Source organism: Penicillium argentinense (assembly GCF_028826775.1).
Source record: "Penicillium argentinense strain IBT 30761 chromosome Unknown utg000002l_segment0_segment0, whole genome shotgun sequence".
Taxonomy (NCBI): domain Eukaryota; kingdom Fungi; phylum Ascomycota; class Eurotiomycetes; order Eurotiales; family Aspergillaceae; genus Penicillium; species Penicillium argentinense.
Genome location: NW_026622661.1, coordinates 2,633,167 through 2,657,339, shown reverse-complemented (window position 1 = coordinate 2,657,339; position 24,173 = coordinate 2,633,167). Strand labels below are relative to the sequence as shown.

The 24,173-nt window shown below is 51.7% G+C and overlaps 12 protein-coding genes across 12 annotated transcripts; 6 read left to right on the top strand and 6 right to left on the bottom strand.

Annotated features, from left to right (window-relative positions):
* Positions 1 to 156: 156 nt before the first annotated feature.
* On the bottom strand, positions 157 to 1,506 carry pgxC (putative extracellular exo-polygalacturonase; the record flags this gene model as incomplete). The annotated part of the gene is made up of 1 exon (XM_056614330.1): positions 157 to 1,506. One exon carries the CDS (start codon positions 1,504 to 1,506, stop codon positions 157 to 159), a length of 1,350 nt encoding a protein of 449 aa, XP_056479371.1.
* A 517-nt stretch (positions 1,507 to 2,023) lies between these two features.
* N7532_001835 (SRPBCC domain-containing protein) lies at positions 2,024 to 2,647 on the top strand (the record flags this gene model as incomplete). The annotated part of the gene is made up of 1 exon (XM_056614329.1): positions 2,024 to 2,647. One exon carries the CDS (start codon positions 2,024 to 2,026, stop codon positions 2,645 to 2,647), a length of 624 nt encoding a protein of 207 aa, XP_056479370.1.
* Positions 2,648 to 3,083: 436 nt separating this feature from the next.
* N7532_001834 (protein kinase domain-containing protein) lies at positions 3,084 to 4,292 on the bottom strand (the record flags this gene model as incomplete). The annotated part of the gene is made up of 1 exon (XM_056614328.1): positions 3,084 to 4,292. The coding sequence occupies one exon, from the start codon at positions 4,290 to 4,292 to the stop codon at positions 3,084 to 3,086; it is 1,209 nt and encodes a 402-aa protein (XP_056479369.1).
* Positions 4,293 to 5,598: 1,306 nt separating this feature from the next.
* Positions 5,599 to 7,465, bottom strand: N7532_001833 (uncharacterized protein; the record flags this gene model as incomplete). The annotated part of the gene is made up of 2 exons (XM_056614327.1): positions 5,599 to 7,286; positions 7,366 to 7,465. 2 exons carry the CDS (start codon positions 7,463 to 7,465, stop codon positions 5,599 to 5,601), a joined length of 1,788 nt encoding a protein of 595 aa, XP_056479368.1.
* An 85-nt stretch (positions 7,466 to 7,550) lies between these two features.
* On the top strand, positions 7,551 to 9,619 carry N7532_001832 (putative endosome-associated ubiquitin isopeptidase (AmsH); the record flags this gene model as incomplete). Its single annotated transcript, XM_056614326.1, has 2 exons — positions 7,551 to 8,069; positions 8,135 to 9,619. The coding sequence occupies 2 exons, from the start codon at positions 7,551 to 7,553 to the stop codon at positions 9,617 to 9,619; spliced, it is 2,004 nt and encodes a 667-aa protein (XP_056479367.1).
* An 84-nt stretch (positions 9,620 to 9,703) lies between these two features.
* N7532_001831 (uncharacterized protein) lies at positions 9,704 to 10,170 on the bottom strand (the record flags this gene model as incomplete). The annotated part of the gene is made up of 2 exons (XM_056614325.1): positions 9,704 to 9,972; positions 10,020 to 10,170. 2 exons carry the CDS (start codon positions 10,168 to 10,170, stop codon positions 9,704 to 9,706), a joined length of 420 nt encoding a protein of 139 aa, XP_056479366.1.
* A 633-nt stretch (positions 10,171 to 10,803) lies between these two features.
* N7532_001830 (putative oxidative stress response protein Oxr1) lies at positions 10,804 to 12,011 on the top strand (the record flags this gene model as incomplete). Its single annotated transcript, XM_056614324.1, has 3 exons — positions 10,804 to 11,509; positions 11,548 to 11,815; positions 11,867 to 12,011. 3 exons carry the CDS (start codon positions 10,804 to 10,806, stop codon positions 12,009 to 12,011), a joined length of 1,119 nt encoding a protein of 372 aa, XP_056479365.1.
* A 916-nt stretch (positions 12,012 to 12,927) lies between these two features.
* On the top strand, positions 12,928 to 14,178 carry N7532_001829 (aspartate aminotransferase family protein; the record flags this gene model as incomplete). The annotated part of the gene is made up of 1 exon (XM_056614323.1): positions 12,928 to 14,178. One exon carries the CDS (start codon positions 12,928 to 12,930, stop codon positions 14,176 to 14,178), a length of 1,251 nt encoding a protein of 416 aa, XP_056479364.1.
* A 142-nt stretch (positions 14,179 to 14,320) lies between these two features.
* Positions 14,321 to 16,589, bottom strand: N7532_001828 (acetoacetyl-CoA synthase; the record flags this gene model as incomplete). The annotated part of the gene is made up of 4 exons (XM_056614322.1): positions 14,321 to 14,479; positions 14,533 to 14,873; positions 14,923 to 15,380; positions 15,445 to 16,589. The coding sequence occupies 4 exons, from the start codon at positions 16,587 to 16,589 to the stop codon at positions 14,321 to 14,323; spliced, it is 2,103 nt and encodes a 700-aa protein (XP_056479363.1).
* Positions 16,590 to 17,170: 581 nt separating this feature from the next.
* On the bottom strand, positions 17,171 to 18,208 carry N7532_001827 (MDR family NADP-dependent oxidoreductase; the record flags this gene model as incomplete). Its single annotated transcript, XM_056614321.1, has 1 exon — positions 17,171 to 18,208. The coding sequence occupies one exon, from the start codon at positions 18,206 to 18,208 to the stop codon at positions 17,171 to 17,173; it is 1,038 nt and encodes a 345-aa protein (XP_056479362.1).
* A 567-nt stretch (positions 18,209 to 18,775) lies between these two features.
* N7532_001826 (class I glutamine amidotransferase-like protein) lies at positions 18,776 to 19,631 on the top strand (the record flags this gene model as incomplete). Its single annotated transcript, XM_056614320.1, has 4 exons — positions 18,776 to 18,851; positions 18,913 to 19,133; positions 19,183 to 19,301; positions 19,355 to 19,631. 4 exons carry the CDS (start codon positions 18,776 to 18,778, stop codon positions 19,629 to 19,631), a joined length of 693 nt encoding a protein of 230 aa, XP_056479361.1.
* A 1,405-nt stretch (positions 19,632 to 21,036) lies between these two features.
* N7532_001825 (uncharacterized protein) lies at positions 21,037 to 22,303 on the top strand (the record flags this gene model as incomplete). The annotated part of the gene is made up of 2 exons (XM_056614319.1): positions 21,037 to 22,163; positions 22,237 to 22,303. 2 exons carry the CDS (start codon positions 21,037 to 21,039, stop codon positions 22,301 to 22,303), a joined length of 1,194 nt encoding a protein of 397 aa, XP_056479360.1.
* Positions 22,304 to 24,173: the final 1,870 nt, after the last annotated feature.

Genomic DNA, 24,173 nt, shown 5'->3' with positions numbered 1-24,173 from the left:
GATTCTGGTGGAAGATTTGTTTATGTTTACATTTATGCTCTTTCCTTCCTAGCGGGCAAGAACACAACGACCCGAAAGATGGCAGGAACACGGGCAGCTGGCCCGAGTAGAATAACGGAAGGTAACAGATAAGGTTCTCCGACGTCACTGCAAGTTTCAAAATGGGGAGAAAGTGCCATTTTTGCAGTCGAATCCCAATTGCGGGTTCAGTTCGGCAGTGGCATTTATACACACCACCGTAGGAGCTGCCATGCTCTGTGGGATAATCTGGATGTTTTCCAAAGCAAAGTTCTTACAGGATGTATCGGTGTTACACTCGATAATGACAGCCTCCGTGTGTTTAAGGTCTGGAAGCCCATCATCATACCAACAAGGATTAGTCACGCAGGAACCATCACCAGGTCGAAAAGTATTGATGGTGCCAGTAAAATCAGACCAGGAAAAGTCCTCCATCATGACCGAGCCATTATTGATACGTCCAGTCGTCTGGCCATCTCCAAGCTGCGTTTGAGAAGAGCCTTGATTGACATAGCTTTGGGTGACGAAGATCGGGAAAGTGACATTGTACACGCGGATATTTTTCCAGGTAATATTTTTTGCAAGTCCTTGACCGCCTATCCAGGATTTGAAACGCGCGCCGTAGACTGCATCGATTACTGTCACATCTTCAAAGTGGATGTTTGAGACGTTGGCGAAATCCGTTTGGTCTTCGCCCAGGGAGCCAATGCTCATGCCGTGACTTTGATAGCCGATAGTGTTTCGCTCAAATAGGATATTGTGAGATCCCGACTGGACTGCAATAGCGTCGTCGCCGTTATAGATCACACTGTCCGTGATTCTCACGTTTGTGCCGGTGACATCGAAGCCGTCGGTGTTGAAGGGGAATGACCCGGTAGATTCCGCATCAATAAAGGCATGACTGACAGTAATGTCGTCGCCTTCTACTTGGACATTCCAGGCAATGGGTTTGCGAGATTTGAAGTATTTCAGTGAGCCACCTGTGGTCTTGAAACTCATCAAATGCGGGCGTGAGTCGATACCCGTGCCATTGACCGGGTTTGCATCCCACCAGGCCTGGCCGTAGGAATTGATCCAGCCATTGTTGATATCTGATGAGCCGATATAATCGATGCTGGGTCCTTTGAAAGCGAACCAATGCTGGCCGTCGGAGTATGTCACCCGATTCGTGCGATTGACGACGCGTTGAACCTCTGCAATGCTTTGAGGCAGATGCAGATTGCCATTCATCCGGATCTCCACATTGCTCAAATTGGTCGCACTGATCGGTGTGAAGATGTTATAATTCACGCCTTCCTTGAAAACAATCACCGAGTCTGTGGCGCATCGCGCAAAGGCTTTCAGGACTGCCGGGGAATCATCAGCTGTGCCATTGGAAGACGGGACGATGCACCGCTGGGGTCGGCTTGTATCTGAGCGTTGGTAGCCGGGTGCACCGAGCGCGAGAGCGGATAGTAGAGCTAAAGCTGTAGCACTTGAAATCAGCATTTTGAATGAAGCGGTGAAAGTGCAGACATATCCAGAGCATCAGGAACCTTTATACTCACCATGCCAGACATGCAACTCCCCTCGTCCCTGCTCAGTTCGGGCTTACTCGTACGGTTGAGAGTGCGATCGTCGCACCCCCGGATGAATCGAGCAATGCCTTTCCCCACAACGCGGAGACACCAGCTTTGAGTGGATGGACTTTTATTTCCGCGTCGACAGGCTGCGGTACGACTGGTGGGATAATTGCTGCTATCGACGACCTTGTCTGCAGGCGAGATGCAACAATGCTTGTGCGAACGTCGGTCGATCTGGGGGCCTTGTGCCTGCACAATTCCCTGCTATTAGTGAGGTGATGTTGGAGGGAGGACCATCCCATTGTATCTTAAATTGGGGCTGGCGATAAGCGGCTTATCGGAGCTCGGAGGCTCAACCATGCCGACAGCTCTGCACGTCAAAAGCAACTCTTTCGCTTCTTCACAACACAATCCTAACCACCGTCACGACTCTGATATCCAAAATGACCCTCACAAACCCCACAAACACCGACCGTCCAACCCCCAACATCGCGCCCGGCGACGCTGGCCTGCACCTCGGCAGCTCCACCTTCATCGCGGCCCCCTCCACTCGCGTCTGGGAAGTCCTCACAGACATCTCGACATGGCCAAACTGGAACTCCTTCGTGCCGCGCGTGACGATCCGCTCACAGCCGGACGCTCCTGATTCCACGACCCTCTCCCCGATCCTGCAGAAAGGCACCCGACTCACCTTCCACGTCCGCATGGATCCGACCTCCACCAAGCCGCAGGCTGCCACGGACGCCGGCCTTGTCGTGACTGAGTACGTGCCGCCGAATCCAGAGACGAAGACTCCTGGTCGGATAGTTTGGGGTTCGGACTTTGATGCGCCTGGCACGATGGGTCCGTCTCTGTTGACTGCTGAGCGGGAGCATGAGATTACGGATGTTGAGCAGGGTGAAGGTGAGGATGTGGTTAAGGGTTGCGAGGTGCGGAATTGGGAGCTGCAGGTTGGGTGGATGGTCTATTTGGTGAAGTGGATGTATGGCTCGAAGTTGAAGATGAATTTCGAATTGTGGGTGGAGGATTTGAAGAAATTTGTTGAAGGCTCTACTGCAGAGAATTAAGTCTGCACTGCAAAGGACTGGATATGAAACCAGATTGATGATACTAGGACTGATCGGATGGGTTGCTTTGTTTTGTCCATGTGGACCACATGTGGAAATCGTCTCCAGATTAACGTGATTAAGGTTCGGCTACGCAGCCCTACGAATCTAGGCAGCACTGTACTACAATGGCATGTTGTGTTGAATAGCTAGGTAGTAGTATTTGTGGTATGCAACAATATGCGAATATCATTCGCGTCCCCGGGTCTTCCAAGGCCAACTCCATCTAACGGGGTATCGATCTAACGAGTGTAGATAACAATGCAAGACAAAACCAAAAAAAAAAGGGAAACGCCCTGAGATGCGACCGGAAACGACAGCGTGATGCAGATGCAAATGCAAAACAAAAACAAGGAACAAATGAGACAAATGATCGCAAATACAAAGATGGCCCAGATCAGGCAGAATCTCCACAAATCTCATCTGCGAGCACCACCCAATCCTGCGCAGAAATGCGCTGTTCAGGAATCTTGGCGACAGCCGGTTTAGTCAACTTCTCCACGAATCCATTTCGAGGCACACGGCTTCCATTCCCAAACGACCGAATGAAATCAATAATCTGGTGCCCCTCACCCGCCATCAGGTTCCGGCGTCGGAAATCACACCCCGGGTACAAAAGCACATGACCTGTCGCAGCAGCCAGAAGCGTTGCAGCGAGCGAGAAGACATCAGAGGCCGGTGTGGGCGGGGCACCACCTGGTCGAAGAGACTTGAGTACCTCCGGCGCAGAGAAAGGCGCCGTAAAGCTCGATAGAACTTTTTGATCCGCGGAATCCGGCGCAATGTCCATTGCAGCGGAAAAATCAGCCAGCAACGGCTCGTAGCGGAAGGCGCCGGGGTGCGACTCGTCCGCCTCGGTAGGGCGGAGCAGGATGCTATGTGGCTTGACGTCGCCGTGCATGATGCCTGCGGTATGGTGGAGCCAGGCGAGACTGCTGATCAACTTGCGGGCCATATCCTTCCAGGGGGCTGGGCCGAGGAATGGGTCGAACATTGTCGCGGTTGAAACGGGTTGCTTGCGAGCTAGGTCGGCTTGATCTTCGATGTATGTTGAGAGGGCCAGCGGCACGGCAGACATGACGAGAGACTGCGTCTCGGTGTGGAAGCCGTGGAAAGGGACGATGTGCTTCTCATGACCCGGGGTTAATGTCAGGCGAGTGAGGATGAGTGCCTCAGTTGTGAGGACGGGACCCGCGTCGCCGCGGCGAGAGGTCTTGATGGCGAGAATGCGGCTGTCGGTGACGGGCGAGCTTGGTGGCGTTTGGAGGGCGCTTGTGGATGCCGGGGTAGATCGCGCCTTGTAGACTTTACTCCAGACGCCCTCGCCGAATTCAATGCGGCGGCCTCGTTCGTCGAGGCATTCTTCCAATTCATCCGTGAATCGCAGTGGGGTCGTGATCTTTCCTCGAAGTAAAGAGGCTGATTGTTCGTTGCTGGGCTCAGACAATGGCGAGGGAATACGTTCGACGCTATCTTTGCCAATCGGTGTAACCGGCGGCGTCAGACTAGAGACGGAGGTCGGGGTCTGCAACGAGACATCCTTGCCATCGCGTCCTGTATGCAGTGACAATTGCATGGGCGAGCTTGGGGGCGTCATGCTGGGCATGGTGTGAGAAGGCGACGGTCGTCGATTCGCGACAGCGGGGGTTGTATATAGAGTATTGGAATTGACGAGCAGGGCCAACGCGGCTTAGACTGCGTGCAGTGCGTGCACAGGAAACCAGGTCCCACGAGGAGTCACTGATATCAGCAGCGCCACCCAAGGCAAAAAGTATTCGTTGGCGCTTTCGTACCAGCAAGTCGCATAATCCAAGGTTGAGGGCTCGGGTATGACGTGGTGGCGGCGAAAGGACGACTACGTTGGCCACTCGAACTCGAGACTCGACACTCGACACTGGTTATATAGAAAATTTTCGAGAGACGGTCCTTTCAATGAGGCTCAAAGGAGAGTGTGAAAGAAAGACGGGATTCCAGGGACAAAGAAGGCCAAAGACGTGAAAGGCGTGGCCGGAAACAAGGGAAGGGAAAAGACGCAAAAGGCAATTGGGACGGGGGCCATGGCGCGGTTCACGATCAAAGGCGCGAAAAAAGAAAGCAAAAAAAGAAATTGGACTGGGATTGGGAACCCACCTATCGGGGGCGATGGCCGGTCTCGACTCGGCGGGAAATGACAAAGTGACAGTCGATCGACGGCCGTTCGTTGATACGACGGTGGTAACCGTGGGCCGTAGTTTGGCAGGGAAATTGGGAAGAACCGGTTCCAGATGGAGAATCTCGGGCGGTTCGCGCTGATCTTTCAGGGTCCACTCGGGAGGGTTTGCTTTGTGCTTTGTTTTTGCTTATCTCGCGAGATGACTCCAACTGGGTCAGGGTACACATTGATCAGGAAATTACCCGCGGATTGCCCGAGATAGTTAGCACTCTACCTTAGGGTATTCAAGGCTCGATAGGCGTAGGATAAGGTGAGACACTGGGGTAGAGTCGCATTGCTGCAACCGACGTGGGCGGCTCCACCGCATGCGTTTAACGGCTGCAGCTGACCATCCCAACATCTCTCCACTTGGTGAGTACCTTCCAGTTAGTATGTAACCATCACACTGCACGGTCACAATAACATAAACATCAACATCAAAACTAAAATAAACTAAAATAAACACGAGATACCACAAAATAGTGATCATCGTGACATTGATCAAAATTGGTCTATGCGGCGGGATCCCAACAGTTTGCAGCCAATCGCCCGCCCCCGTGCCAATCCCAGCATGCAGCGGGCCAGTGCAGCGCACTAGCCTCGATGGGGAAATATAGATACACTACTCATTGGACCCTCGAATATGGAAATATCTATACTCATGTACATGGGGTATCGTATCGCATCTATAAATACACGGAATGACGTACGCTTCCCCGCGTTACCGGAGCTTGAACGCCTTGCCGCCATAGTCTCCAGCCCGGTAGCTCGTGACCGTCGCCCCGATCAGCCGGCTGAATTGCAGCACCGACAGGTCCAGCGAATTCTTTTGGTACGCAAGGACAATGTCCCAGAGAATATCCACGGGGAGGCAGCGGACGCGCCAGCTCGACAGGTCATAGTCCAGTCGCCCCAGAACCGAGCTCATGGGATCGCGTGCGTGGTGCTCCCAGCCCACCGGGCACTTTTGCTTGACGCTTTTATCGGCGTACGGGATCAGACTCGGGATATCGTCTCGGAGGATATCCTCAATGGTCCGCGATGGCATAATGGCATGCAAGAGATCGGCGATGGACATGAGGTTCTGAGTCGTGAAAATGCGCGTCAGGGCGTCAAAGATCTCAATCACTCCTTCCCGTCGCTCAAGAGGGACCTGTTCAAGCTTATGCTGGTAGGCCGGGGTTTCGTCCGCTTCAAAGTACAAGACGGCCATGGGCTTGTGCGGGTAGATTTCTGCCTCCGCATCCACGCGCAGAGGGTCAAACGGTCGCCGGTCCCATAGCAATGGAGATTCATCCAGGCTCCGGTTACCAAGGCTGGCAGTCCGGGACTCATCGACATATCGGGCGTAGTTCCCCAGCGAGCGAAAGTGTGACTCGGAGGACACCGCCTGGAGTTTCTTGATGGTGGCATTGATTTCCCGGTCCCGGGCCCGCAGGTCCGTCGTGAGAGTGTGAGGATCAGCAGCTAGCCGGGCCAGCTCGTTCATTTTAGCATCGATGGCCAGCTGCAAGTCTGTTAGCGCGACAATGGTGCGTTGTCTGCGATTATCCATCCTGATGGCTGCGCGGGCGCTTCTAGCAATCTTGGGGTCTTCGCTGGCGAGCCGTGCTTCCAGCTCGTCGTGAAATTCGGTTCGAGGTCGCGGTAGATAAGGGAGGTCCAATTTATAATTTGTTGAACCCTTTCCGACGGTAGGCTGCTCAGGAGCCAGCCGCATCATCGGCGCGTCTCGTTTTTTGGGTGTGGTGATTCCAAGCTCTGCACTTCTCTCGGCGACTCGTGCGTTGATTCGGGTGGCTAAATCCCAGCCTTTAAAATGCTCATATCGTGGCTCCATGTATGTACTGGCAAGGGGAAGGGTCTGCGATGCCACAGTCTCCGTCAATATGGACGGCCGAGAGCGATCGGTCATGGTGCGTGGCAGACACTTAGCCGCTTCGGCCTCGGGCATGACAGCCAAAACCCGAACACTGCCATACTGGTGGAGGCCAGCCTTGTGCAGACAGCTTTCCATGACTTGGCTCCACCATCGTGCCGGGGTATAGTGATTGCTGGCCGACGTGGGCTCCGGGGGCTGGGCGAGAACGAGTAACGTATCATTTTTAGGCACTCTTCCAGCCGCCGTCGGGGCTTGCTGTTGCTCGGGGAGGAACTTTTTGAACACATCTGTCCATTTTTCTTCGGTATAAATATCCATAAATTCCAGCGTGTAGCAGGGCTTGCTGGCCGCGAGAGGTTTCAGGAATCGCCGGTAGGAGCTCTTGCCAGGATCGAGGAGAATATGGCGACGAGGTTTGAGGAGATCGTTGATTTTGGAAGACAAAAGACCGGATCCAGGCCATAGATCCAGAATATCTACGGGCTTGTTTCGCAGAAGAAAGGGCGATGCGCGTTGGAGAATATGGTCTATGGGAATCCATTGTCAGGCTCGATTCGCGAGCTTCCAGGGAGTAATTGGACCTGGAAGGGTTCCTTACTTACCCACGAGACTTTTTGACACAAAATGCAGTCGAGTTGATCGGTTGTCTGTTTTGGAGACTTTGCTGAGTCTCTCCGACAATGCGCAGCCGGGTCTCGGCTTCCATATTGTGGACACGACCATACTGTACAATGACGTCTATCCTCTATCGTCACAAAGATCATGTCACAAAGGGTCAGCTGTCGGTCGGCATGGTGGCTGTTGCGGTCGTCGTAGTTGGAGAAGCTGTCTTTTTCCTGATCGGAGAAAGCGGAGACCGAACAATCCGCAACCTTGGGGTTGTTCCGCGCCGCATCCCACCAGGCACCGGCCCTTTCGCAAGTCCTTCGCTTGAAACACATCCCCCACTTACCTTTGAATTCTGGCAGATTCGAGGCCACCTTTATGCGGTTGCCGTCACGCCTCGGTCGCCAGTCTTCACGCGTTTGGTGATCGCCCCACCCAATCTGCGACAATCATGCCCCTGCGAACCGTCTTCGCCTGAAGACCTGACGGAGGCCCTTTCATCTCGAAACATTCCATCCACCTCTCCTGTTGTTTCCTTTTACACGACACTCTCCACTATGGCTTCCCATCCGCCAGTTCTCGGCGCGGCGGGCAGTCCACCTCAGAATGTCGAAAGGATCACTCGCATCGCCCAAGATTACGAGTACAACCCCGCGATCCGGCTGCGATACTGGCTGAGGACAGCCGCCACCCTGAACCGTGAGGTAGGTGAGCTCCTATAACTTGTCCTGTCTCTTATGTATATTACTGACTCACACCTATCTGCTAGGCTCAAATCTACGAACGCGAAGGACACGATGAGCAAGCCTACCTCCTCCTCTTTCGGCACGCCCAGTTGGTGCTAGTGCATCTATCGAAACACCCGGATACCAAGGATGAAAATGAACGAAAGGCGCTGGTGGCTGCCGAGAAAGAAGTGGCGGTGAACCTGAAGAAGCTGGAGGCTTTGAAGCCAGGCATTAATAAACGCTACGAGCGCTATACCCAGCTCATGCGCGAGCGCCAACAGCGCAAATTGCCGACAGAAGTCAGTGTCGTCCCTGATCCACGAAACCGAATCACCGATCCCGCTTTATCTGGAGTTGCACAGCCCCTGGAAGCGGGCGAAAACAGAGACCTCGCGGTTCGTTTAGCCCAGACGGAATTTACCCGCCGCGCAACGGTTCGGAGAACCAAAGAACAAAGTGAAGAGGATGGTCGGCGAGCGGCTGGTGTATGGGGTGGCTGGGAAGATGCTCTTAAGACAAATGACCAAGGAAATGGAGGCGACGACCTGAGTCAACGAATTCAAAACATCCGTTTCAACATCGATCCTGTGCGCGGCAACAATACTGTTGCGCGTCAGAAACCATCTGTTCAAGACGTTCCCTCCTCCGTCGCATCGGCCTACAAGTACCCTACTGTACCTCGCCAGAAACCACTGGAGCCATCTGTATCACCAGCTCAGATCGCCATTCTCGACAAAAATGCGGAACGGCAGCCTCCTCCAATTCTCCCTCCAAAGGAACATATCGCACCCAGCAGGGCTTCCTTCGTGGACGGTACAGTGGGAGAACAGGTGCCGCCTCGTCCATCAAAAGTGCTATCAGCACCATCTCCGCCAGAGAAAGTACAAGTGTCCGAAGACGCGGCCACACGGTCCGATCTCAATCCTGCAAGTTACACGTTCAAGCCTTCCGCCTACTTGGAAAATGGCAGTCCCCTGCGTTCAGTCTTCCTGCCAGCCAACCTCCGATCCCAATTCCTGGCATATGCTGCTATCAATACGCGTCGCAATTTAGAAACATGCGGCATTCTATGCGGTACCTTGGTGTCCAATGCTTTATTCATATCGCGTCTCGTTATTCCCGAGCAGACCTCTACGTCCGACACCTGTGAAACGACCAACGAAAACGCCATCTTCGAGTACTGTGATTCCGAAGACTTGATGATGCTGGGCTGGATCCACACACATCCCTCGCAGACGTGCTTCATGAGCTCGCGCGACCTGCACACCCACTGCGGCTACCAAGTGATGTTGCCAGAGAGCATTGCCATCGTTTGTGCGCCGAGCAAGAATCCCGACTGGGGCGTGTTCCGTCTAACGGACCCGCCAGGCCTGAAGACGGTGTTAAACTGTACTCAGACTGGCCTGTTCCATCCGCACGCGGAGGATAATATATACACGGGCGCATTGAGGCCGGGTCATGTGTTTGAGGTGAATGGCCTGGAATTTGAAACGGTAGACTTGCGGCCGCATGACTCGCGGAACTAATTCGCGACTTCTTTCCGACATTCCATCAACTATGATACCCTCGATATTGTCTTTAACATGTTCTAGAGCAATCAATAATAACATTCAATATTTGACAGTCTGAACGTGCCATAGATAGTCTGCAACACAAGTTCCGATGGCCTCTTCGGCTGATACCATCAGTTCAGGAGGCAATTGCACGATCCACCACGCTACTCTGCCGGGTGTGTATGTGGGTGATAGCTTTTTGAGGAATTTCGTCTCTTCGATGCAGAACCGGAACTCGCTCGCGCCTTGCGTGATGTTGTGGGTGTCCGGCAACCGCGGGACTTGCGTCGACTGCGTGACTTCCGTACAGTAGTCATGTTCATGCTCTGCAATAACAACGCATGGGATACATTAGCTGGTCGAACATACTCACTGTCAATGTATACACCAAGTTCATCAATCATACATACCATATCAGCATGGGCCCCGCCAATGTCGTTCTGGTGGCTATGCGATTCGGCGTCTTCTTCCATTTGAGAAATCTCGGCGCGATAACGGTCGGAGCTGGGGAATCTGGAAGTCATTTTGCTTTCAAAACAATGTTTTGGGATGAACAATGTCTGATGTGCTACCGTTTCAGGAATAGCTGCTTAATATCAAAAGTGTCAGGTCTGGTGCGATCCACCCGCTAGAGCAGTAGTCGGATTTATATAGTATTTTAAACCGCCACTCTGTCGTCACTAGGCTTCTAGCAGGCGACTCGGAAGGACTGCCCGCTCGAATGAAAATCGGTCAGATCTAAAAGCTAGTTTTTCTATCATCAGATCGAGAACTACAATTGTCGTGGTGCCCTGGTTTCAGGTAGAACCCGGTTCAGGTGCTCCGTCGGAGCTGCGCCTGGGCGGATTGGGCTGGGACATCTAATCTGCACGGTTACGGATGGCATGATTGACGGAAAGTATCTTGTCATTTCGAAAGATACTTAGTACGCATTCGTACTACCTTGCATGCTCCAATCACACTAAATTGATTTGCAGGACGCGTCTGCATGGAGAGTCCAGCCGTCCCCATACAGCATCCAGGGAATACAACGCTGGCGTCCCCCACATTCATGAGATAAGCGATAAGTCGTTTCACCCTGCATCTCTGCATCTTCAACCTACTTCCTTTCCTGACCCCTCCACCACCTCCAACTTTCATTGAATCGAATTGCCCGTATGTCGTCTTCATCGCAAGGGGGTCCTCCCTCCGACACCCCCTCCACCACCACCAGGTCCGGCTCTCACACACCTCAGCGAAAACCATCGGGCAATCCCTTCAACGCGGCCTCCTACCTCTCCTACCCCGTCAGCCACGTCGTCTCGGGCCTGTATCGCCGCCTGACTGACCCAAATATCGCCGCCCCGGATTCTTCCGTCATGCCCTGGTCGTTCTCCTCATCTGGTGCTTCGTCGGAAGTCTACACCCCGCGCCGAACAGCTTCACCCTTTCAACCACCGCCCCTCACACCTCTATCCCTGACCATTCCCAAAGGTGAAGACCTCCTCCAGCAGCAGCTCCTCACGCGGGCCCTCGCCGAAGAAATCCGTCTCCTCGTCCCCGCCCGCCTCCAACTCGTCGAGAATTGGCGTCTCGCCTACAGCCTCGATCGCGATGGAGCCTCGCTAGCCACCCTCTACGACAATTGCGAACAATTCTCTCACCGCAGCCCGCGGGCGGGCTACGTCCTCGTCATTCGCGACTCCTCCCCATCCGGCGCCGTCTTCGGCGCATACATGACCGACGCGCCACACCCAGACTCGCAGTTCTTCGGCACGGGCGAGTGCTTCCTCTGGCGCGCGAGCGTGCTGCCACCCCCGACCAGCCTGGGACTTGCATTCTCTGGCGACGGACCTCAAAGCGAAGAGGCGCTCGAACGCGCTGGTCTGCCCCTCCTCCCTCCGCGGATACGACCCACGCAGGACGTTGGAGCACGTTCCGTGGCGACCCTAAATCGAAGGATACCAAAACGAAGACTGAGACGCCCACACACAACCTTAATATGAATATCAAGACGAATCTTGCGGCGGCTAGTGGTGGTGCCCTGGCTCCCCCGTCGCCTTCGTCGATTAATACCTCGCGTAGCGGAGCGAGTACTCCTGAGCGCATTCGATTCAAGGCCTTCCCGTACAGTGGCGTCAATGATTATATGATGTTTTGCGAGACGGGATTCCTCAGCTTGGGTGGCGGGTAAGTTTTCCAATCAGATGCTTTGCCAACTTGAGGCTTACAACAATGCAGTGATGGGCACTATGGCCTCTGGGTTGATTCCGGTCTCGAGAAGGGTGTCAGCGCCCCCAGTCAGACCTTCGGAAACGAGCCTCTCTCCGACGAGGGTGTCAAGTTCGACATTATCGGCATCGAAGTGTGGTATGTTGGGTCATAAGGGTGGTCTTTCTCCAATCAGCAAGCCCTAGAGGCACGGAAATCTGCCCAGGGCACCCGAGACCAACCCCAAAAATCAAACAAAGGATAACAGCACAAAATCTACCGGCCTCACCCGTTTTCATCAGACGGACGGAGGGTAATCAGGCCGTCATGGAGGAAGACTGGGTGTCGTCTTCCTCTCCCGGAGTATCGTTTTCTCTCTGCATTTGCTTCTGAATACCCGGGCAGCGAGTTCCGTTGCTCTTGTCTTACTTTCATTTGCTATAAAGCCTGGAAATAGCGCTAGATTCATGGGTCCTCGCCGCAAGGCGATCTTTGTTCTGGCGTGCAATGTAAATACACTCAGTTTATGGTCAACTCATGGTCAACTTCTTAGATGATCCAACAAAAGCTACCGATACCGATAAATTTGACGCTAAACAGCGTGTTGATTGCATACCGCTGGACATACCTCTTTGAGCTGACCGGCCTTCCTGCAGTGATGGCCCGAGACTTGCACTTCGAAAATTTAGAACACAGAAAAGCCGAGAAACATGGCCCTAGGCAGGTCCTCGGGCTTATCATATATTGTCACTTTGTCACTAGTCGCGATACAAAGAATGCTCCAACGGCTATGACGCAGTTTGCGGCCTGTGCCAGCGCCACTAACGCCAATTGAGGGCGCGACGGAGACTAGCAAGTCTGGCGTCCCGTGACAGACAACATACACTAGTGTACCATAAAACGTCAGTTACTCTAATAGGGCACTCGTATTTAACCTTCACGCGCGGGGTCGGAACCTTGCCTTCTCCACCTTTATCTACCGCATACTCCGCACGCAATATCACTCCCTTCCCCTCTTTCTCTTCTATCGAGGCAATACCTGATTATTAGGCTGGGCACAGATTGTTGAGATTCCAACAGAAAACATGAAAATGCCTGACATTGCGCTCGCCAAAAAGCTCCAAGCTCTGGTCCAACAGTACGAGAAGTCCCATCCAGAGTCAAAGAGGGCCTTCGAACGCGCTGAGCAGGTCTTACCAGGTGGAAGCACCCGATCTGTCCTCGTTTCAGATCCATTCCCTCTGGTCATCAAATCAGCACACGGGGCACAGTTCACGACCGTCGACGGGGTGAAATTCGACGACTTCTTATCCGACTTCTCAGCTGGAATCTATGGCCACTCGCACCCGGTAATCCAAGAGGCTGTGCAGCAGGCTCTATCAACCGGCTTTAGCCTGGGCGGAATAACGGAGAAAGAAGCTGAGTTGGGAGAGATTCTAGCCGGTAGATTCCCGTCGATCGAGAAAGTGAGGTTCTGCAACTCGGGTACCGAGGCAAACACATTCGCCGTGGCTACTGCGCTGGCACACACACAGCGGAAGAAGGTTCTCGTCTTCAAAAATGGGTACCACGGTGGAACAATGAATTTTTCGAAACCAGATAACCCCATGAATATCCCTCACCAGTTCGTATTTGGCACATACAACGACATCGAAGCGACGCGGGCTGTCGTCAACAACGAGATCGGCGCTATCTTGGTCGAACCAATGCAAGGTGCCGGCGGCATGATACGCGGAACAAGAGAGTTCCTGTCCTACCTGCGCCAAGCAGCGGATGAAATTGGGGCGATATTGATTTTCGACGAAGTCGTGACTTCGCGATTACATTATCGTGGCATGCAAGGTGAACTCGGTATCATACCCGACATGACGACGCTGGGAAAGTATATCGGCGGCGGATTCCCCTTCGGGGCCTTCGGCGGGTCTACGGAGATCATGAGCCGGTTTGATTCACGCGATAAATCTGTTACACTGCATCATTCGGGGACATTCAATAACAATATCTTCACTATGTCCGCGGCTGTTGCGGCGTCGAGGTTGATTACGGAGTCTCAGTTGAGACGCCTCAATGCGATGGGAGATCGGCTTCGAGAAGAGGCGACGGAGATTTTGCGGAAGGCTAAATTCGATGAAATGTCTTTCACTGGGTATGGAAGTGCAGTGGGGATTCACTTTTCTGGTGATGATGCAGAGGCTTTGAGGGAGTATTTCTATTTTGGATTGATTAATCGGGGTATTTCGATTGGACGGCGTGGGTTTGTTTCTTTGAATCTTGCTCATACTGAGGAATCTGTGGATCGACTTCTTGAGGCTTTGAAGGCTTTTGTTGATGACTTGTCCTAAAAGGTATAGTTTGGTACAAAAAAATTCATATTCTATTTGTATGCGCTCCTGTGAGCTGGGTTCTGAAATTAACAATAGCTTTGCTCCTGTCATTGTAAATAATTCCCCCACGACACACAGTGTAATAATGGACGTTAAAAGTCTAAAGTTTGGCTTTACGGTCAAGCAACTTCTCTATCTCAGCAAACTGATAATAAAAATCGAGACTCTCGGGGTTGAGCAATGTCCCGGACGGCTTGATCTTCTTGCCAGAAACAATCTGCTTCACAGGAAGTTCGACCTTCTTCAGGTTCACAGTGACCTAAAGATGCTTTATTAGTAGGAGCTACACAAGAGTGAGCATGTTAAACATACCGGAATAGCAGGCGTTTCGAAAATGAATTTCGGCACATGGCGGGCACTGAGCGCTTTCCGAATAGCTTCCTTAATGCGACCGACTAATGCATCATCCGCCTTGAAGCCCGGTCGCATCAGCAAGAACAGGACAACGGATTCATCAGAATCTTTCGGTCTCCGCTGACCAACGCAGACAGAGTCAACTATCTCTTTCGAGAATTGTGTGTCGATCACGTTATAGATCTCTGCAGATCCAAAGCGGACGCCGGATGGATTCAAGACACCATCGGATCGACCCAAGAATAGGACCTGGTTTGTCGCTGGGTTGAAGGCAATAAAATCACCGTGCGTCCAAACATCTATAATGCCATTAGTCCAACCATCCAATTAAGAAGAGGTGTGACTCACTGTCAAATCGGGCAAAATAGGCATTGAAATACTTCTTCCCACCCTCGTCCCCCCAGAACATAACAGGCATGCTTGGGAATGCAGCAGTTGCCACAATCTCACCAGGCTCTCCCTTGGGTACCTCTGTACCCTGAATCTGAGTCACTCCCTCATCGACCTGTTCAAAAGCAGCGATGGGGATGCCCAGACTAGGTCCTTGGCACCCACCCGCATAAACAGGGGTGATCGGATTCTCTAGTCCAAAGCATGCTGCGAGATCGGTACCACCGGAAATATTTGCAATTTGAGTATGTGCAGGGAAGCCTTCATCGTAGAACCATTCAAATAGAGACTCGGAAAGCACCATTCCGGTGCTTGTCACGCCCTTGAGGCTGCTGATATCTGCGATCTTACGTGGACTGATTCCATTCTTTCGGAGTTCGTGCATCCAGCGGGGCGATGTGCCGAAGTGAGTCGCTCTATACGATGAAAATTCATTAACATATGAGATAGAGACCTGAGTCGGAGATATGGGCAACTTACTTGTACTTCTCGAGCAGTTTCACCAGAATTGTCACATCTGGCAAGAATGGGCTTCCGTCGTACAGGATCGGCCGTGCGCCAAAGATCAGGGCCGAGACACAGGACATATACATGATCCATCCAGTGGTAGTATATTGTAGTGTAGTTGCATTCGCATCCATGCTTCGGTTTAGTCGGCCTTCTTTGTTCGTATTGAGCACAACGCCTCCGACGGAGTGAACAATGCATTTTGGTTCTCCAGTGGTCCCAGACGAATACACGATGAGGAACGGATCACGGAATCGAACTCGGACGAACTCAAGTTGATCGGATTTTGCGCCTGTAAGGAACATTGCCAGTGTTTGAGTTCGCGGAATGTCCTTGATCTCTGCGGGTTGGTCTCTAAACCTAGGGACAGAGATCACCCCTTGGAATTCTTGAACTGTAGCCAGGCCTTCGACAACCTGCTTGATCTTCGGACGCAGATCCACCGTCTTCCCATTGTAAACTGTCGTATCGTCGAAGAACACCCACCGAGGCTTGATCTGGAGCAGTCGGTCCAAGATACCTTTGACTCCTGTATCAGTAGACGCAGTGGAGATGATAGCCCCAAGAGCAGTAGTCGCCAGGAAGACCGTCAACGTATCAATGCTATTACTAGCAACAGCCGCAACACGATCACCCTTCTGAACACCAGCAGCCTTCAGAGCCTGCGAAAGACGACCAACCCGCTGCCGTAGCTCTCGCCAGGTAATATCAACCGTAGGCTCAACAGCACCTTCGCGAACCTCCGTAGCAGCAATCTTGTCATCTTCTTTGCCAACAGTGGTGATCGTCGAAGGCGATTCACCAGGCGTGCTAGTCGTGAAGAGGATATTCTCGGCGAAATTGAGACGTACACCGGGGAACCAGTCTGGAATGCTATCGATGCGAGCTGACTCGTCAACAATCCGCTCATAGGTTCCCTCGTGGATGATCGGGAAGGATTTCCAGCAAAAGTCCCAGAAAGAAGCTCTGTTCTGGACAGACCACTCGTAGAGTGTGTTGTAGTCGGGCAGTTTTACATCCTTTTCCTTCTCGAGGCTTCGCTTGAACTGGGCCATTGCGGTGGATTCGGGGTCCGGATGCTCCCATAGCTTCCGGGGGACGCTTGTGTAGGCTGACATGGTGGGCAATTTTTATTCGCTAGTTGTGAAGAAATCAACAATCGCAAAAAATGATGGAAAGACAAGATAGAAATGGCAATGGCGTGGGAGTAGGTGAGCTTTAATCGGCGGGCGGGTCGGATGCAATAAGCAGCGCCGCGGCTCATTTTCGGGTAGACGCAAATGCGGGGTTTACACCATAGTTCCCACTTGACACGCCTGGGGCTCTGGGGTATCGATACGATTGTTGCCAGTATTTGCTAATGATTTCTAGTTTCTTCTGATAGAACCTGCTGAGCTCTTGGTATTCTCAGTACCTTTACTGGTCATCCTATGGCTCTTGTTCTATTCGTAGAATTCTGGACCCCTGTCGGGCTAGCACTGACCTGTTTGCGCAAACAGTAAGTGGGGACATTCTAGTGGTATCTCTAGGATCCGCGATACAATTAATATAAAGGTGGCAACTATTAACCAACTTTGCTACTGCAGGACTAACTAGAAAGATGCACAGTAAACTGAACCTTGACCCGCAGCAATAATGAGATCTATAATAACAGTATGAACCATTCCCGACTAAAATACATACAGCTTCAAGTTTCCTTCTAGAATTTCAAGACAGCCTTTCCCATATTTCCTCCATGGAAAATTTCAATCAATCCCTTGGCTGCATTCTCAATACCTTGCGTCTCATGCGTTAGTGCCTTGAACGAGCCGTCTTTGATCCATTTCTGGACATTTTGCTGATGCTCCTTGGCATACTTGTCTCCCATGCCTTGGTCCCCAACGATAAAGCCACGAATTGTAAGACGCTTGAAAAGAACATTGTCGATGTTCTTGATCGGATAAGGGGCCGAGTTATACTGCGAAATCATGCCACAGACGACAACGCGTCCGAAATCTCGCAATGCATTCAGCGCAGCTTCCAAATGCTGACCTCCAACATTTTCATAGTAAATATTGATGCCTTCCGGAGCAAGTCGCGCCAGAGCCGATGCGGGAGTTTCCTTCTTATAGTTGAAACCGCCGTCGAAGCCCAGGTCTTGGATGATGTAGTTAAGCTTCTCGTCGGATCCAACACTACCAATGACCTTCAGTCCCTCATGCTTAGAAAGCTGGCCAACAATCTGCCCGACGGCACCGCTGGCCGCTGAGATGAATATTATCTCTCCTTTCTTTGGTTTTCCAATTTCGAACAGTGATGAGTAGGCTGTTAGACCAGGCATTCCCAAAGCTCCGAGGAAAGTCTGAATTTCTTCGATTCCTAGAGGATTGTCGAGGATTTGTAGATCCACTTTGTTGATATCATCTTGACTGAATGCGTTGTACTGTTGGAAAGGGATGTGGCCAATTACCAGGTCTCCCTTGCGAAATTTGGAGTTATCGGAACGAAGTACTTCTGCAATCGCGGCGCCGTCGATGGATTGCCCGAGAGTAAAGGCAGGTGTGTAGGACTTGACCTCCACAGAGCGCATCCGAGGGCGCATGTATGGATCGAAGCTGGCGTAGAGGGATTTGAGAATGACTCCGTTCGGTGGTGGCGAGTCGTTCGCGTTGCTCACGGCTTCGACAACGAGATGCTCCCCAGCAACAGGATAGCCATCGGGTACCTTTTTGAAGACAAGAGCCTTGTTGGTCGTCATTTTGGACTTCGAAAATCCGATGATTTAAAACGCGCGGAGTGTAGAGCACAGAACTTATTGAAAACTACTACATCTTGTAAAAGTAATGAGACATCTCTTATATACTGGTGGTCATGCTCTGCGGAGAGTTAGTTCCGAAACGGTGGATTTGTCATAACGCGAATTTATAAATTAATAGAGGCGACATCGAGGTAAGTAAGTGTGGAATGCATGGAACCCAAAAACTCCGACGGAGCTGACCTGCGCGGAGTGGAGAGCGTGGAAAGTGGGCGAAGGGGCACTCCGTCGGAGCTTTGGCTGCGCCAACAATCACCGTGCTGGATGTTTCCAGACCCCCGACACTCCACAACCTCAGTCAGATTCGCGACCTTTGAGCCCACCGGGGTAACTACCAGAAAGTCAAGGTCATGATGCAATCGAATACGAGATGTGGCCACCCTCAGGTTATAAAAGCATGCTCCTTTCCACCACCGACTTGAAGAAAATCATCAAACAACGATCATCCAGATCATTTCAAACCACTCAGAACACAAAAGATCTATTCTTTCGATCAACAACACATCCAACATGGCTCCGGCCCGCAAGGCTCTCATCGCGATTACCTCCGCCCATGCCCCTCTGTACCCAGATGGAAAGGAGACAGGTGAGCTACAAGTCCCGAGCGCATTTCGCCTCTTTCAGAGCAGCGCTAATTTTGGTGATAGGCCTCTTTATCACTGAGGCTCTGCACCCCTTCCAGGTCTTCCGAAAGGCCGGCTTCGAGGTTGAACTTGTCTCTGAGACTGGAACCTACCAACCTGACTGGCTTTCCGAGCAAAAGGACTGGCTGAACAACGCCGATCGTGCTATTTGGGAGGATCACTCCAGCGAGTTCCGCAGCAAGCTGGACAAGTTGCTGAAGCCAGCCGACATTGACCCTAAGAAAGTTGGTTTCTCTTTTTGTACCTCTGACCTTTACAGTTACTGACAGGCAGCAGTACGGCCTTTTCTTTGCATCTGCGGGACATGCGTCTTTGATCGACTATCCCGAGGCCAAGGGTCTGCAGGGCATCGCTGCAAAGATCTTTACCAGTGGTGGAATTGTTTCGGCTGTGTATGAAATTCACATTCCATCGTTGATGACTGTCAAAACTAACCCAAGCATAGGTGCCACGGCGGAGCCATCTTCCCCGGCATCATCGACCCTGCGACCGGAAAATCCATCATCGCCAACCGCCGTGTGACCGGATTCACCAACCGAGGCGAAGAGGAGCATGGAATCCTGGAGACCATCAAGGCTTGGAACCGACAGACGATTGAGGCTTCTGCGGCTTCGTGTGGAGCAACTTGTGAGCCCAATCTGATTCTAATGTCCGAAGACTTCGGTTCTAACTTCGTTAGATATTTCTCCCGCCGGTCCTTGGGATGCGTTCTCCATCACTGACGGGCAGATCGTCACCGGAGCTAACCCTGCCAGTGCGCATGTTACTGCTGAAAACGCTGTCAAGGCCTTCGATTCTCTTTGATCGACTGGGTCACTGTGTCGGATGAATCTGGGAATAGCCTCATCTCGTGGAAGGGTGCCTGAGGCATGATTCGGGTCGTTTGCACTACGCGTTTGCTGGTGCGCGTTTGCTGGGTACTTAAGCCCTCTTTTCTGGCGGACTTTCTTTCTTTCTCCTTCCTTCTTCATCTTCGAGATTCTCGTCTGTAGGCACCGAATGAATCTGTTTCTTTCGAACGGCCCGTAACACTTACGATCAATGCTAGATCACTTGTACAGGGTATTGGAGACCAAAATGAGGCACCTAACTACCAAATCGCTAGCTTACACGTTTCTAGCTATGAGCCGGCTGTCAAATAAATCAATTCTAATTGTTATTGATGCCTTGGACGAGTGCAAAATGAATGCCAACCGCTTGTCTGGATAAAGAGGTGATGAAAGCCAAAAACAGCGACAACATCCAGCTTTTAGTCAGCAGTCGGAGAGAAGACATTGAGAGCGCGCTTTACAGTGTTTCCGGAAATCGGTGTCACCACTTACACTCTTCGATTGTGTTTCAAAATCTTATTATTAATCCACGCGAGTACATATTGGGAATTTATCCGCAGACCCCTGTCAGCGGGATTTGTATTGTGCTTTACAAAGAGAAGCAAAGACTGCGGCGGGTTGTATTCACTTGTATCGTTAATACACGACACTTTAATGCCCGCCTCCGAACCCATCCTCCCTCTGGTACGGAAGAAATACGGATGTAGCCTTTCAAAGCATGAGCTAATTCATGACATGAATGATATGTGACGGCGAATTTCATTACGCTCATGGCAGACTGAAGAACGAATCGGCCAGCAAGACTGACCTTTTGAGCTCCCTTCATTTTCTTAGTATGAAGGGTCACCTGACAGAGGGGCTAGGCGGTTGGGTTGCACTTCGCCGTGTGCCACACCACGTCCAATGTACAAAGCTATCTCGCCTATCTCAATGGCCATAGCGTCTACGATATCATTCAGTGGTATGAACACTGGTCTTCAGATAGGGCAAAACAGTGGCAATATCACTGCACAGTTTCAGCACCCCGCTGGTAGGTCGTGAAGCCATGCGACAGGATATGCACTAATGGCATTTTTCTGTTTCAGAGCAATTTGAAATAGCAGCAAACCAAGCCTGTCTACGGGATTTGCAGACGACCAATCCACGTCACGACAAGTATCGTATCGAAACCCACAAGGGTGGACTGCTCAAAGACGCATACAGCTGGATCCTCGACCATGCTGATTTCAAACGATGGCACTGCGAGGGACAGGGTCAACTGTTCTGGATCAAAGGAGACCCTGGGAAAGGTAAAACGATGCTCCTGTGTGGAATCATTGATGAATTGACGAAGTCCGCTCCTGACACCACTACCATCGCCTTCTTTTTTTGCCAAGCCACCGATGTACGGATAAACCACGCCACTGCGGTCCTTCGCGGCCTGATCTTTATGCTAGTTGACCAGCAGCCATCCCTCATCTCTCATATACGGCGACAGTACGACAAGGCTGGGAAGCAGGTCTTTGAGGACGTTAATGCGTGGGAAGCTTTGTCAGAAATCCTCACTAGTATCCTTGGGGACTCGTTGCAGACCACCTATTTGATCATCGATGCTCTCGATGAATGTACTACAGGTTTAGATCGACTTCTTGAACTTGTCGCCCAACAGTCATCAGCATGTCCACATGCCAAATGGATCGTCTCGAGCCGTAACTGGCCAGCCATTGAAGAAACTCTTGACGCTGCAACCCAGAAAACAAAGCTCTGGCTTGAATTGAATGAGGCGTCCGTTACTGAGGCCGTCGCCTTCTTTATCCGCTACAAGGTCCAGAAATTGACGGAAAAGAAGAAATTTGACAATTCAACCCGTGATGCTGTTTTCCAGTATTTATTGTCAAACGCACATGGTACCTTCCTCTGGGTAGCCTTGGTTTGCGAGAAACTCACCAAGGTCCCGAAAAGAAACATTCGGAAGAAGTTAAAAGAATTCCCTTCTGGTCTTGATGAGCTTTATAAGCGAATGTTGAGTCAAATCAACGAATCAGATGATGATGATGCTAGACTCTGCAAGTCTCTCCTCGGCGTTGTCACGACCGTTTATCGCCCTATTATGTTGGATGAATTAGCGTCTTGTATAAATTTACCTGAAGGCGTTGCAGACGATCATGAGTCTCTGGAAGAGATTATTGGGCTTTGCGGCTCGTTCCTAACGCTCAGAGGACGCACAATCTCTCTAGTTCATCAGTCAGCCAAGGACTTTCTACTTCGAGAAGCAGTCCAGGAGATTTTCCCCGACGGAGAAGACATAGTGCACTATTCCATATTTTCAAAGTCCCTGGGAGCCATTTCTAGGACGCTACGACGCGACATCTACAGCCTACTGCACCCCGGATATCCAGTCAACCAGGTCAACCAGCCACATCCAGACCCGCTAGCCTCAATACGGTATGCGTGTGTCTACTGGGTTGATCACCTATGCAGGTGCTCTACAACTAAAAATGCGACCAAAGACCTCCAGGATAGTGGCTCAGTTGGCATTTTCTTTCGCAATAACTACCTTCATTGGCTCGAGGCTCTTAGCCTAATAAGAAGCTTGTCAGAGGGGGTAGCTTCAATACAAAGACTCCGGAGTTTACTAGAGGTTTGTTTTCCACTATGCAACCGAGGAAGTATTTTAATATTATGTTAGACAACAACAGAGAACTCACAGCTAATTAATAGAGTTCGAGATGCATATCGGTTTATCCTATACCATAAAATTGGGATTGAGAATCATCCACTTCAAGTTTACTCTTCAGGGCTAATATTTAGTCCGGCGAGGAGCATGACAAGGATTCAATTTGAAACACAAGGACCAGTGTGGATAGTTAGGAAACCAAGTATGGAGAACAGTTGGAGCGCATGCCTCCAGACCTTTGAGGGCCATCGAGGTTCGGTCCATTCGGTCACCTTCTCGCATGATTCTAAGCTCCTCGCCTCCTCTTCAGGCGATCGCACCGTCAAGGTGTGGGATCCGAGCAGTGGCCATTGCGTACAGAACCTTGAGGGCCATCGAGGCTCGGTCAATTCGGTCACCTTCTCGCATGATTCTAAGCTCCTCGCCTCTGCTTCAGGCGATGGCACCGTCAAGGTGTGGGATCCGAGCAGTGGCCATTGCGTACAGACCCTTGAGGGCCGTCGAGGCTCGGTCAATTCGGTCACCTTCTCGCATGATTCTAAGCTCCTCGCCTCTGCTTCCGATGGCACCTTCCTCGCCTCCGGCATCGTCCTCGCCTCCGGCACCGTCAAGGTGTGGGATCCAAGCAGTGGCCAATGTCTCCAGACCCTTGAGGGCCATCGAGGCTCGGTCTATTCGGTCACCTTCTCGCATGATTCTAAGCTCCTCGCCTCCTCTTCAGGCGATCGCACCGTCAAGGTGTGGGATCCGAGCAGTGGCCATTGCTTACAGACCCTTGAGGGCCATCGAGGCTCGGTCGATTCGGTCATCTTCTCGCATGATTCGAAGCTCCTTGCCTCTGCTTCAGGCGATCGCACCGTCAAGGTGTGGGATCCGAGCAGTGGCCATTGCGTACAGACCCTTCAGGGCCATCGAGGCCGGGTCCATTCGGCCACCTTCTCGCATGATTTTAAGCTCCTCGCCTCTGCTTCAGGCGATCGCACCGTCAAGGTGTGGGATCCGAGCAGTGGCCATTGCGTACAGACCCTTCAGGGCCATCGAGGCCGGGTCCATTCGGCCACCTTCTCGCATGATTTTAAGCTCCTCGCCTCTGCTTCAGGCGATCGCACCGTCAAGGTGTGGGATCCGAGCAGTGGCCATTGCGTACAGACCCTTCAGGGCCATCGAGGCCGGGTCCATTCGGCCACCTTCTCGCATGATTTTAAGCTCCTCGCCTCTGCTTCAGGCGATCGCACCGTCAAGGTGTGGGATCTGAGCAGTGGCCATTGCGTACAGACCCTTGAGGGCCATCGAGGCTGGGTCAATTCGGTCACCTTCTCGCATGATTCTAAGCTCCTCGCCTCCGCTTCAGGCGATGGCACCGTCAAAGTGTGGGATACGAGCAGTGGCCAATGTCTCCAGACCCTCAATATTGGAGAAGCCACCTCTGTGAAATCATTCGACAATACCAACTCATATCTTGAAACTGATAACGGTACCATTGGTTTATCTTTAGTTTCGGATGTAGGGCTGACCAATGCCGACCCCCAAGTGCCGCGATTTGAAGGTTATAGTGTAAGTTCTGATCGTGCGTGGATCACTTGGAACTCGGAGAATCTGCTATGGTTGCCACCGGAATACCGCCCGCATACTTCCGCCTCATCACTATCTACAATTTGTCTTGGCTGTCCTTCGGGACGAGTGTTATTGTTTACCTTTGATTCCTCAAGACTGTTACATGCTCTTCCCGGGCACTGAATCCTTCTTAGATGAAGCATATTTTTCGGAATGTCACCTTC